We start from the raw sequence: 13,813 nt of genomic DNA, 5'->3' as shown, positions 1-13,813 counted from the left end.
ATAATCAAAAACATAATATACTAATAATCATTTGTAACGAAAATGATTATTTAATAAACACGAGAATAATGTAATAAAATCCAACGAAGCGTTTAATGTTGTTTTTTTAATATGATCTTGTATATAATTTGTTATGAACGCATATGTGCCGGTATAACATAAATAAATAATAGTGGTTAAGGTTCAACATATAAACGGACTACTCGCTAATAGATGGCGCTGCTGAGCAATTTAATAATTTGGTTAAAATCTATTCACTTATAGATGGACCTCCTCGCATTGTCCATTTTCATTTATATAATTATCTATTGTGTCTAATCTCAATTTTAAATAAAGTAAGGCTGGATGCAATTAAAAAAAAAGCATTTATGTCACCGTTGGTAGGTTAATCAGTTGATTTATTTAATTTATAACTTCACATTTTAATTATTATCTTTTGCAATAAAATTTTGTTTTATATTAGTGTATTAACATTAATTACAGTAAAGAACAATATATTTCTGTTTAAATTTGTTTTAATAAATTCAACGTACATGCCTCAATCTGAGTACTGGCCATTTAATAAGCCCGTAGAGAACAGTGATGACACGGGAGAACCCTCTTTCTTAGTATGTATTATCTAAACTTCATAATTAAAGACGTTAGTACTACTATTTGAATAGAGTAATTATTAAATCAATGACATCGATTGTAAATCGTCACTAGGTCTTTTTAGTGATATTGTCTCAAAAACTGTCGCCGCCACGCCAGTCGAAGACCATAAATTTTCTCCCTTCAATAATAATTAAAAGAATTCGACCTTATTATATCAGTTGCTACTCCAGTGAGGCTGGTGAATGAATACACGAAGCAAAATTACCGGTTCTTAATTCTGACTAATACCGGTTTCCTTATATTTATTTTCACCGTCAAACTCGAGATTAATTATTATAATATAAACACAAATGATGGCAGTGAATACAGAGCGTTAGTGTGCGTATCGACTAATATCGTATTACAAATATTTATTCGTGTAAAATAATTTAATATGCAAATGCATATAATTTACAAGATATGAAATATAAGAAATGCTTTGTATTAATACTCGGTTCTACCCCGAGCAAGTTTTGTGATCTTAGAGTTGCTTTGGCTTCGAAACTTATCCTTGTGTTATGAAAATATTTGAAATGAACTACGAAAGAATATAGTTAAACAATAAAATATTTTACGATTTAAAAAGTTACTCTTAATATTAACAAAGCTTAAATTTTAATCTATTATAATGATGTTAATCTGACTACTGATTCACGCGTAACGATAAAAATTTTTTTTAATTTTATTTTGACAATATTATTTAAAAAGGCATAAATTTATTATATACTAAAATGTATTTGAATAATTAATAAAACTAAAGATAAATATTAATACTAATTTTGATATAAATACTTATTATTTATTATACCTTATTGTAATTTATAATAATTATTTCCATTAAAATTATTAATTCTTTTAAATAATTTCGGTTTTATAAAAAAAAATAGAATAATAATTATATTTATAAAATGATTTTGCATATTTTATATGAATGTCATTTCCGTATATATATGTTTAAATACATTGCTCTTAGATAATTATTGAGCTTGTGAAGGCGTAACTAATAATTTAATATAAATGTTTTCAGCAAAAGCAGGTAGGTGTTATGGAGGACGAGATGAAGGAAATGCAGATGGAATTAGCTGCAATGAAACGCGATAGATTATATTTGAATAATCAGAATCCAACCTGTGGAATAGTTAGTTTATTCCATACATTCTAAATAAATATTGATAGTAATATAATAAATGTAAATAATTTCTATCCGCTGAGCTATTTAAACAGTGTTAAGTGATTGGCAATGTAAGAAGCAAAAAAATATATATATACTCTTGACCGTATTCGGCTATGGCGGCTTTTTTCAAAGGAGAATAATCAGCTGCGCAAATTGATATTGTAGCTATCAAGTGTACGAATACAAATGTATTTGTTAAACCGTCAACAAAAAAATGTCTATTAATATTTTTGATTTAAATTTATCTTTTATAGCTCGCATCCGAGCGAACCTCGACAATCGATCGTTTTTCAAATAATTTTAACTTTACTAAGAACTATCGAGACTCCTTCCCACCCCCTTGTTAGAAAACATAAGATATAATCAACGCCCCTCCCTCCGTAAATCGTCTTACGTAATAAATGAATGGCCCCTATGTTAAAGAGGGTACCAACTGTTTCAGTGTATTATTTATTTTTTTACAGGAATCTGTTACGGATAAAGATTTAGCCCTATATGAAGGTTCAATGAAATCTCACGGCGAAATGGATTTTAATACCATTCCTCAGGTTTGTTTATTTATTTTTTAACGATATCTAAGATGATTTTTTTGACCTTTTTTTTTATACCTACAAGGATTTTCGCCAAATTTTGCCAACGTGTGAGTTTCCGATGAATCAGGTGTTTGGTACATTCTTTCGGGTTCAAAATATATGTTATTCATCTGTGTGCTATTGCAGACTAAAATACAGACGTTCAGCCGTTCTGAGCTCAGATTGAGCAACAGATATATATCCATCAACACTTTTGCATTTATAATACAAGATTATAAGAAAAAGATTATATAAAAATTAAAAATGTAATTGTGTATTTACAAAAAATCAGTTTTACTCGTAAACGTTATTACTAATTTAAGTAAGAACTCGTCTAATATTAAATACGCTAATTACTTACGTAGATATTTATTCGGACGAGTATTTTAACAATATTTTTCCATATCTTTCGTACAGATTTCTTAAAAAAGTTGAAATATTTATGGTAGAGCCTGCAGTAAAAAAATAGCAAATACGGAATTGTACATAAATACTTTTTAGATATCAAGGTTACGTGAGGAGTTAATAAGAGCTAAAAATGCAGCAGACGAGGAAAGGTTTGAGAGAGAAAAATACGAACATAAACTCAAAGACCTGGAACTAAAACTCAATAACATATGCAGTCCTGAAATTATGAATGTAAGGTTAATTATTTGAAGCATTTTAAAAAAAATATAAACTCTTTATAAAAAACCCTTTGATAATCACGGTTTAAATATAGATCGAATAATAATTTAGACACTGCAATAAAAAATTATACATATTTTGTTAAAAAGAAGTGTTTGTAGTACAAGTACGTTCGTACATAAAATATAAATTCAACCGTTTCGGAATGTAGTAGTTTGTTGATTGATTGTCTAGATGACCCAATAATAAACTTAATAGTTAGTTGTAATGGCCACTGCTTGCTTTGGATCCATCCTCCATATTACAGGACTTTTTAATGTCCGTTTATGTCGATTTTTTAAAAAAATAATTTAAAGATAGAAACTTGAATATTTCTATGTGACTTTCATTTTAATTTAACTCAGTATGGAATCACCCATTCGACAAAGGTATAATACTTAAGAAAGTAGTCGTATATTTTCCCTGTTTTCAAACGATAATATCTACTTTAGAACCTATTGTAATAATTACAGTTTGGTGTTTCTCTTTAAAGTTAATTAATATTTAACGTTCGTGTAAATAGAACGCAAATTGTTATACTCAATTGGGCTACGTATATACACAATGCATAACAAGATAAAACTGATCATGGCATTTAAAATTATATTGAATGCATTCTATTTTGAAAGTAAATCACTGTGTTTATGCGTAACATTTACGAAGTTATCTTTATTTGATGTCGACTTAATACATTTTCTAATTACTCTGACCGTGTGAATCTACAATAGCAATTCAATACAAAGTCTTGTACCTAAAGATTAAGAGACCTACCTCACTTGTACCGTCGCTATCTCATGATTGCATAACGCGATGCAAATAATAATTAAAATACGCGCAAACAATAGGAGTCGCGGAAATTTCCCAACGATGAGATAACGACGTTGAAGAAGCAGCTTCGTGATATGAGAGAAGAAAGTGAAGAATTAAAAATGTCACTCAATGAGAAAATGGAAGAGTCTCAAGAATATCGTGTTAAAGTAAGTTGAGTTTCGGATGAAATGTTTTGACGAAATTACCTATCGCTTAACAAAATATGTATGTGCCAACTGGTTTGAATAGTATTTTAACTAAATTAGGTTACATTTATGTATATTATATACATTATGTATATATATACATTTATTATATTAATAGTCTCTACTCGCGGTGTCGGTTGAATGTGTTAGGTACAGAGGTAACTATGTGCTATTCCAGAATATAATTTATATCTGTGGCAAATTTTATTCAAATCGGTTCAGACGTCAAGGCGTTAATGAGTAACAAGCATCTATCAAATAATATTAGTAATATTTTGCGTTCATTTGCACACTCACTAAAAATCTTTTGCGTACGTTTTGAGGTTGGTTGGAGACCGCATTAGCGTGAAGACAAATATTTGTACAATTTACATTATGTTGGGCAATAAACGAAACAAAATATTTAGTATTAACAAATACTTTAACACAATTTATGTGCTTGATTTAGATATAAAATTATTCTAGTTATATACAACTTATGTTTTTTTAAGGCTGAAAACAATTACAGCTGGCACATTGTTACGTATTTGCAATAAATACATTTATGCGCTTGAACCTAACGTATTAAGACCGACATGTTAAGTAATACTGTTGCAGTATCTCCAAGCTCAGCAGCAAGTCGAAGAGATGAAACGTCAGATCGATGTCATTGAATTCGATAATAAACAAGTTTCAGATCAAATACAAATTGAAATACAAAAGATGAAGGTATAATATTAACTGTAGGCTTATAAGTCATTCTGTATATTTCATTAAAACATCCTTTATTATTATATAGCATAAAAATATGACTGTTTTAAAAGTCTTAAGTGACTTTTGCATGCTGTTGCTGCTCTTTTTTTGGTCGTCTCGTTGGTCTAACTTATAATGCTAAATTTTGTTCTTGGGTTCAAACTCCGGGTCTGTTCAGTAAAATGTTATTGTTTATATATGTTTAAAAATAGTCAGCAGCCCTTAGTCTCGAATAAAGTGTTTAGAAGGCTGTGTCTTAGGTTTTATTATGGTAAAGCCATCGCCTCAGCGCCTGATTTTTTTCGAAACGTATTACAAAAGTGCACTATTCTCAGAGCACTTCTGTACTTGTGTGTTATAATGCACACATTTGTGCACTATAGTGAGTCTTACGTAATTTGCTAGTTTCTTTTGAACCCCATTGATACAGATACAGTTGAAAGAAGGCAGACATTTCTTACGATGAATAAAACGTATGTGATCGCATATCTGATGAGGGCACTTATAATTTACTTTTTGAAAAAAATTAGATGCAGTTCCAAGAAAAACTTCAAGAATTAGCCCCTTTACCAGATCTACTGAAAGGTGCTCAAATCCAGCTCCAAGAAGCGAAGCAGCTACAAAAGTTGGCTGAAGACAGCTCTGAGCAGCTTTCAAATGAACTTCACCGGGTGAAGGAAAAGGTAGTATTCATATTAACTTATGCCGTTAAAATTATGAAAGGTCTTCAAAACACAAACCGTAGTATATCGTCTGATGTCTGATTTACCTACTCAATTATTTCGATTATTACGATGTAAATACAATAGAATTGGTTATGTAATTGTGTAGATATATATAGTTAATGAATAATACAAAAATAACGGAAACATGAAATATAAAACACAGACGGCGCAAGATTTTGAGAAATATAACGAAACGAACTTAATATATATAACTATATGTATACTCGTCATCGTCCGCATGGAAATAATTCATATACAACCCTTCATTTACAACTTTACTCGTTGACGGTCTTTGGGCTCTAAGCGTGACGACCTCCGATGTTGAGTAGTGTGTACACCGGTTTTCATGGGTTCGATTCCCAGCCGAGTCGATGTAGAAAAAGTTTATTAGTTTTCTATATTGTCTTGGATTTGGGTGTTTGTGGTACCGTCGTTACTTCTGATTCTCCATAACACAAGTGCTTTAGCTACTTACACTGGGATCAGAATAATGTATGTGATGTTGTCCAATATTTAATTATTTAAGCGTGCTTCGTACAAAATTTCATTAACATTGCTTTGCCGTTAAACCGTAACAGACAGACAGAATTAATTTCGCATACATAATAGTATAGATTATATGAAATCGTCATCAAATCGAAAGTGTTCCTTATATAAGTCAATAAATATGAAGGAAAATTAAAATAATATAAATCATAGTAAAGATACAAGAGTTGGTATGTAGTCATAACATATAGACATAAGCGCAGTAAGAAATTTTAACCATTTCTTGCCTAACCAAAGTGTTATCGACCCTAGAAACGTACGTCAGGGAGATGTTATGGACATTGAGCCAGTAGTTACTTTGGCTCAGTTATCCTTCAAATGGGAAAACGGTAACTTAACTTGGTAGTAGAATATACCCACCCTGACGGGCTTGCTCAAAGCCCTACGACGAAGTATCATTATATCATTATTAAAATCTAAATATTTTAAACGTATCATATCTTACTTTTCACCAAAATAAAAGTTAACCTTATTCTGATATCTATTGAACGAATCTATTCGCTGGTGAAAGACAAACATGTCGAGGAAACCAGTTTTTGTTTAATTTCAATGAAATTCTGCCACAGGTATATCGTATTGAAGCAGCGTGGCTTATAACTTTCAAACTTTTCCTCAAAGGGAGAGCATTACTTAGCCTAGCAGCGGGACATTCACAGGCTGTTTTAAAATAGATAATTATTTATATTATTAAAAGTAAAATTTATTTACAGCTCGTGATCGCGGTGAATAATTTTAACATGGAAAAAGCAGACAGGATGAAGTTAATCGAAGAGAATAAAGCACTGAGATTGGAAACTGATGACAAGCAAAGGGAAATTGATGAACTGTCGAAAAATATAGATGATAACAAGTATGTCATCCCTATTAATATTGTATACTAGTAGATAGTAGATACGGCTATCGCTTTAAGTATTCGTATATAATATATATCAAGTCATGCACGAAGGCGAAGATTATTGTCTTGCTTTAGTGTGTGAGGTTTTATTTACAATTTGTCTTAGTGTGCGTGAAACGACTACTTGGTGAGTATTTTTTTTTAAATCATAGGTCAACGTAAAACGCCTACGTGAGCGAATAGATCTATAAGTACATTTAATTTAGGATGTGAACTTAATAAAACACAAAACACTCAGAATTCACACACTCAGAATTCACAGAACTGTACTGACAGTACCAATATTGTTAAAAATAAAAATACTAAATTTATATTTAGCGGAGTTTTATCAGAAGTAGCATGAGGAAAAAGCGTTAAAAAAAAATTAAATGTCAACAAATAAAATTATTTAATTGACAGAATATTATATAAAGTTGTTAAAATAATATTTAATAAAAGGTTACTTGCTTGAATTTGAATTCAAGACTAATTCTGTAGTCGTAGTCTCGTGTATCATATTATAAAACAAAAGGCGTGTGGAGCGCGCGAAAGATTATACTGAAGCGACAAAAGCGATTATGAAATCATAAGCGAATGCAAATTTTCGGTAGTGTGAAGCGACGCGTCTTTTCGTTAATACGTCAAAACTTTAATTATTGATATATTCATGAATTGATAATTACTACACACACTACCGAGAATATGCATTTGCTTTTGACTTTTCTGTTCGATTTTGTTGATTCCTGTAATGTTCAATCTATCTCTTGGTCTATAACTCGTATAGTTAAACAAGCAGAATTATAGACATCCAGTTACGTGTTGTACCAACTTATTACTATTTAGTAGACTTGTAGGAGAATTAAACATAATATAATTGTCAAATAATTTTAAACTGCAAGACGACATTCTTAAACCATAAAGGCCCATAATTATGCCAGTCCACCTAGGACTGGCATATGGGCCAGTCGATGGTAAGTGGTCATACCCACCGTAGACATTGACCTTGAAAGAAATAGTTACTATTTCTTACATCTCCTATACTACCAACCTTGAGAACTTAGATGTTATGTCCCTTGTACCTTTAGTGACACTGGTTTCAAACCGAAACCAAGAATACTTACCGTTTGATGCTAGAATATATGCTGTGTGGGTGGTACCTACACAAACGGACTTGCACAAAATCCTACCACCAAGTAAAGCTTAGGTATCAACTAAAGATATGACTAATAATCCCAACAGATGCGTAATACTTCGCTTACAAGAGAAACTTTCTCAACTAGAGATGAGATACAAGGAAAAAGCAATAGAATGTTCACAATTGCTGAAAGATTTGGACGAGCTGAGACTCGAGGGTAGCAGATCACTAACGAGAAGTAAAGAAAGATCGGATTCAATGAGACGATACATGCAAACCCAGGTGTCAGAGCTAGAGAGGCAGCTGATACAAAGCAGAGCCCAGTGCAGGGCGTGCCAGAAAGAGAGGGATGATGTTAGTAAATTCGAATTGCTTATAAGACTTTTTTAAATGATGATAGAACTTCTGACTGTTCTGTGTTTGAGCTTAAATGGTAAAAGTCATGATAGATATATCTGTACTAATATTATAAATGCGAAAGTAAGTCTGTTTGCCTGTGTGTACGTTGCTTTTTTGAACCGAATTTCATGAAATTTATATATGAAGGGAGCTTGAAAACATAGGCTTTTATACCATAATCCCACGACCTTAAGATGCGGACGAAAGATTGAATCTAAATATATTTAAAATTTCTACTTATCTTATAAATGCGGTAACTTGTTTGTTACTTCTTTTGTTTATGTGTGTGCTGTTCTTGGCTTTCTATCACGTAATAATTTATCGAGAGTGTGATACAGACGATTTCGTATATTCTACAGTAACTATGAAAAGTTCGAACATTTTTTCATAATTATTATATCAATCATCAAACAAGGAGCCATGTTATTGTACATATCTTTAGTTTTATAGGAAATCAGATAAAATATAATTGAATAAACGTATGAGAATATTAAAGTCGGATAGTAAGCTCGCTTGTGTTACAAATATTTGCTCAGTATATTTATATATTCATAATTATACGCGTTGGCAAGAAGTCCCCTGATGGTAAGTGGCATTGGGGATGTCAATGACCAATAGTGGCCTATTGGCCATAGACATCCCCAATGCGCCACCAACTTTCGGAACTAAGACGTTATACCTGTTGTGACATAAATCTTTATTATTGCTTCTTGTTGATAACTGTCCTTACAACTTGCGATATAATTAATATTTGTCATTTTTTTTTCTTATTCTTTGTTCTAATAACTTGGTCAATGCCATTGAGAACGTTACAAAATAATGAGTTTGAAAATTATATTATGTGTTGCGACATGTTTGAGACTCAGTTATCGTGCCGCATGTTCTCGGACAACTTTTTATATTACAAAATAATTGATTCGTATATTGTGCGGATTAACATAATAATCAAAACTTCATTTAAGTACTCGGACGTATAAGTATCGGTGTTGGTATATTCTGTTTGAGGTTAATAGAGTTTGACACCGTTTGATCGATTACCATGAAAGATAAGGACATAGTTTTTTTTTACGGAGAAGTAAAATTTGGAGAGTATACTTTACTCGGTGTTAGGATTTTGTGGAAGCTCGTCTAGATAGCCCAACCTCTCATCAAATATTTTCCTGCCAAGTAGCAATACTTATTACTTTTGTGTTCCGGCTTGGCTTCAAACCGGAACACAACAGTAATAAGCCTGTAGTCAAAAGGGTGAGTGACCCAGTGTGACTACAGGCACATTGGACATAACAAAATTCCTAAGGTTGGTGGTGCATAGACGATGTAAGGCATGGTTAATATTTCTCATAGCGCCAATGCCTATGGGCGGTGTCGGCCGTCCTATATGATAAAAAGACTACTTATATTATAAAAAAAAATAGTATTCCATTCCTTTATATCCGATCGTCATGAGTACTTGTACAGTGGTGTTGTATTGTATACATTCAGAACGAAATCAGCCTGGTTTAGTTTATTTGTATATAGATACAAATATATAATAAAACAAAACATTTAGTACAGTTTTCTTTTCGGTTTGTGTAAAGTTAATCTCAATAAAATAAGCTAATTCATCATTGATTTCCTTGAATTTTCAATAATGATTATGTTACAATTTCGACCTCTGGGCTAATTGTGTTCTATTAGTTTTGTTGTCAACTTGCCTTCAAAGACTCATTTAGCGTCCAAGACACCTAAGTGGTATAGCTTACACGGTACGAATAGGCAGTAAAAACGCTGTATCATAAAATGTCATGTGTTATACGACAAAAACTTCAGGCCAGTGATGAATGTTGGAACGAAAATATAGTTGTCATGTGTTGTTAATTATTTTTTTTTTACAATTCTAATTTCAAAATTTAATTACTTGTATGATATAAAAAGGAATAGTCTTTTTTTATCTGACTTGGATATTAATAGGTTTGTGTGAATGGGAATCAAGGTCGTTTTTAAAGGAGGTTGTATATTATGCTCTGTAACATACTTACTCCGCATAATTAATATTATCAACATGATTCGGTAAAATAATATTATATCGAAGTATATGGTGAGGTCGCGTAAAAAGTTGTTTAACGAGATAAAAAGACACGTGTATAGGCGTAAAAATGTGTATAACTCAATTAAATTTTGAAATGTTTACGTTGAAGGTAAGAGCATATATTAGGTATATTTGAATAATACTTATCATATAGATTAAAAATTATACTTGACATTGAATTTTTACTCAATGTATTTGAAAAACTAGTATAGTTTAGTTTATTGCGATCAGCTTATCAGGCTGGGTCCTGGGTTCAATCCCTGTGTGAGGCCTATATAACATGAACGACTTTACAATAAATTCTGAGGCACCTCGGAGTTTGGAAGTTCGTAGTACACACACACATTTGTTACACTCCCTATCCTCGAAAACCTGGAATGTTCCTGCATCTGATCTTTGTGCTGTTTTTACGAATTGAGGTCCCACTGGACTATGAAAATTGTTTGTGTATTTGCACTTTGTCATGAGCACACAATATCTCCTGCGTTGAATAGTAGTCGAAAGACTAGCTGGTCATTATTTTTTTTAAAGATGGCATACTTTTTGCTTTGCGTAAGTGTGTTATAATAGGGCTAAATCAAATTAACGGGGTTGATATGAATAAATAAGTAGATGGTTTTATGTATTTCAATTAAAAAAGAAAGTCGATTCGTTTATCACCTTTTAAAAGTCGACCTTTTCATCATTGCTCTGTTCAAAATACAGTTAAATTATAAATAATATCGTTTATTTATGAATATTGTTAAAAAAATATTGTTATTATTATTTAGTATTGAGTATTTCTAATTAAAAAAATATCATAATAAAAGCTTGTAAGACATAAAAGTGTTGAACATTTAAATTAATCAACTCAACCAAATAAAATATTAAATATTATAATTATTTGATCCTAGACTTCAAGTTCTTACACAAGGTTTAAAAATGCTACAAAAATGTTAAAACTATAATAGTTTTAATTTTAACACAAGTGTCACGTGTTTTAACATTACGTAGGTAACAATTGCTAGAGATTCAGCGAGTTTTTTATTCTGGAAACATTAACAATATAATATGTAATGTATTTATCTACTTTTTAGTTTACGCCCCGCACCTCGGAAACCATTGGTCTCGAACTTCCTTTGTACATATAATTGTACACTATGATGTATCTTGCGTAATTGGCTTGTATGCGTTAAGAATGATTAACGGGACCAGTTTCGCAGAAGAGGATCAACAGTTATTATTTATCAACTTATGTCTTTCAGGTACGTCAACGTATGCAAATCCAAGTGAATAATCTACAAGAGAATCTCGAAGTTGTCGAAATAAGACTCCGAGCTCTTCAAAGTCAAGTCGCGGCTCTGAAAAATACCTACGCCATAATTTTAGCAGACGATGATGATAACTGTGACGTCACAAAAATCATAACTACCTAAGGTACTTAAGGAACAGTCGTGGCTTCATATATTATTAGTAATTGGATATCTTTTACGGGTTTAATAAAAATATTAAAGAAACTAGAAAAAGCTGTTTTTTTAATTATCAGCGTGGCAACAACCCTGCCTATATCATTACGGCCGTAAATCGATTCGATACGGCTTAAGGTCTTGTGATCGATATTTTTTTGTGACTTTTTGTAGTAGTTTTTATTTAATATAAGTTTAATTAAGTTATCGTTGTTTTGAAACGTTTCGAGGAATTTAAAAATTGGTCATTACCTATATCTTAAATTAACTAAAATTTTAACAAAAAAGTCAGAATAATTTCAATCCAATTACATTTAAATTCCCTTACACTAATAGCCCTTCCGAATGAAATACAAAATTGACCTAGACTCAAATTTATGGATTAATAAATCTTAAACAAAGTGAAACAAGTATAATAGTTTTTGTTGTTATATTTGACAGCTCTTTCATATTGTCGGTATAAAAATGGATAGAGAATAATGAACTGGATTAATGTTTAGTATTACACATCTAACGTAATGCGAGCTATTTTATACAATGGCTCATGTTAATATGGTTCATTTGTTTAGAGCTATGGTCAGAATATTTATACCGGACCCATGAGTCTCAATCATTCCTTTCAAATTGTTACAGAAATATTCTTTATGTTCAAGTAATAAAGTATACATATATATATATATATATGATATCGGTAGGCGGTGAGCAAATGGGCCACCTGATGGTAAGCGCCCATAGACAATGGCGTTGTAAGAAATATTAACCATTCCTTACATCACCAATGCGCCAACAACCTTGGGAACTAAGATGTTACGTCCCTTTGTGCCTGTAGTTATACTGGCTCACTCACCCTTCAAACCGGAACACAACAATACTGAGTATTGCTGTTTGGCGGTATATGGTAAAATAGTGTGCGAGTTTATTTTCCTTCGATATTTTATTGCAAGAATACGAAAATCACGCTTGTCACGTTAATAATCTTAATTGAAAGCGTGTGAACCTGAGAAAATTCAGTGGTGTTTGAACCCGCAATCATCGGTTGAGATCTGATGTACGCATTCTAATCACTAGGCCATCTCGGATCGTTTACGTCATACGTTTGGGAAGTACTATTCTAGAACAATAAACGCGCGTTTCCCAAATGCCGATAATACTTGACTTGACAACCAGAATCGTAAATTATATATCAATTTAAATGCTTTATTTTAACAAATAACAATAATTAATTTCAACAGTCAATAAATCAATTTATATATAATAATTATAATTAGATTTTAAAATATGTTTGTGACGGTGAGTTTATAACCGCGTGTTGGGTTGTAGTAGTATTAGATTTTAGGTAGAAAAACGTCTCTACTCCTTGTGGGTACGTTTGCTCCTGCAAGCTTTCTCCTTACAAAAAAAAGCATAATAAAATATATAGTTGATATGAAGTCAAACCATAGGAACCCATCGATCGTTTAATCAAAACTCAATTCTATTGTTACTTAAAAGTTGATTTGATTGGAAAGAAAATCATATAATTAAGCACCGTATGTTTCATTTTGTTTCACAGTACAAACATAATTTAAGAATAAATTTCTTTTTTCATCTCAATTAAATTTGATAATTTAAGGTACGGAAAATATAGTTAGCCTTATTAAAATAACGATTAAACTTTCGATCAATGAAATAATCAATTTAATTCTCTTGGACTGAAAATGTAGAAACAATATTTTGAAATTAAAATAAATAATATATTCGAATAAGATTTACAATATAATGTACTGCCCTGTGTTACTGTCGCTTTTGAATTTGGATTCTACCGAAAATAATTTCAAAGGAAATAAAT

The 13,813-nt window shown here is 31.4% G+C and overlaps 1 protein-coding gene across 1 annotated transcript; it reads left to right on the top strand.

Annotated features, from left to right (window-relative positions):
- Positions 1-513: 513 nt before the first annotated feature.
- On the top strand, positions 514-11,986 carry LOC125076044 (outer dense fiber protein 2-like). The gene is made up of 10 exons (XM_047687982.1): positions 514-608; positions 1,661-1,771; positions 2,272-2,355; positions 2,881-3,018; positions 3,891-4,022; positions 4,659-4,769; positions 5,324-5,476; positions 6,775-6,914; positions 8,178-8,427; positions 11,785-11,986. Exons 1-10 carry the CDS (start codon positions 534-536, stop codon positions 11,953-11,955), a joined length of 1,365 nt encoding a protein of 454 aa, XP_047543938.1. The 5' UTR covers positions 514-533; the 3' UTR covers positions 11,956-11,986.
- Positions 11,987-13,813: the final 1,827 nt, after the last annotated feature.

The sequence above is a fragment of the Vanessa atalanta genome, chromosome Z (genome assembly GCF_905147765.1).
Source record: "Vanessa atalanta chromosome Z, ilVanAtal1.2, whole genome shotgun sequence".
In the NCBI taxonomy this organism is placed as follows: domain Eukaryota; kingdom Metazoa; phylum Arthropoda; class Insecta; order Lepidoptera; family Nymphalidae; genus Vanessa; species Vanessa atalanta.
Note: the sequence above shows the minus strand (reverse complement) of the source record. Positions and strands in the feature narration are given on the sequence as shown.

Excerpts from the sequence above, each read along its gene's own strand:
- LOC125076044 (XM_047687982.1), top strand. The coding sequence starts at position 534 with ATGCCTCAATCTGAGTACTGGCCATTTAATAAGCCCGTAGAGAACAGT. Across the intron at positions 609-1,660 it reads CGGGAGAACCCTCTTTCTTA|CAAAAGCAGGTAGGTGTTAT; the intron begins GTATGTATTATC and ends AAATGTTTTCAG. Across the intron at positions 6,915-8,177 it reads AAAAATATAGATGATAACAA|ATGCGTAATACTTCGCTTAC; the intron begins GTATGTCATCCC and ends TAATCCCAACAG.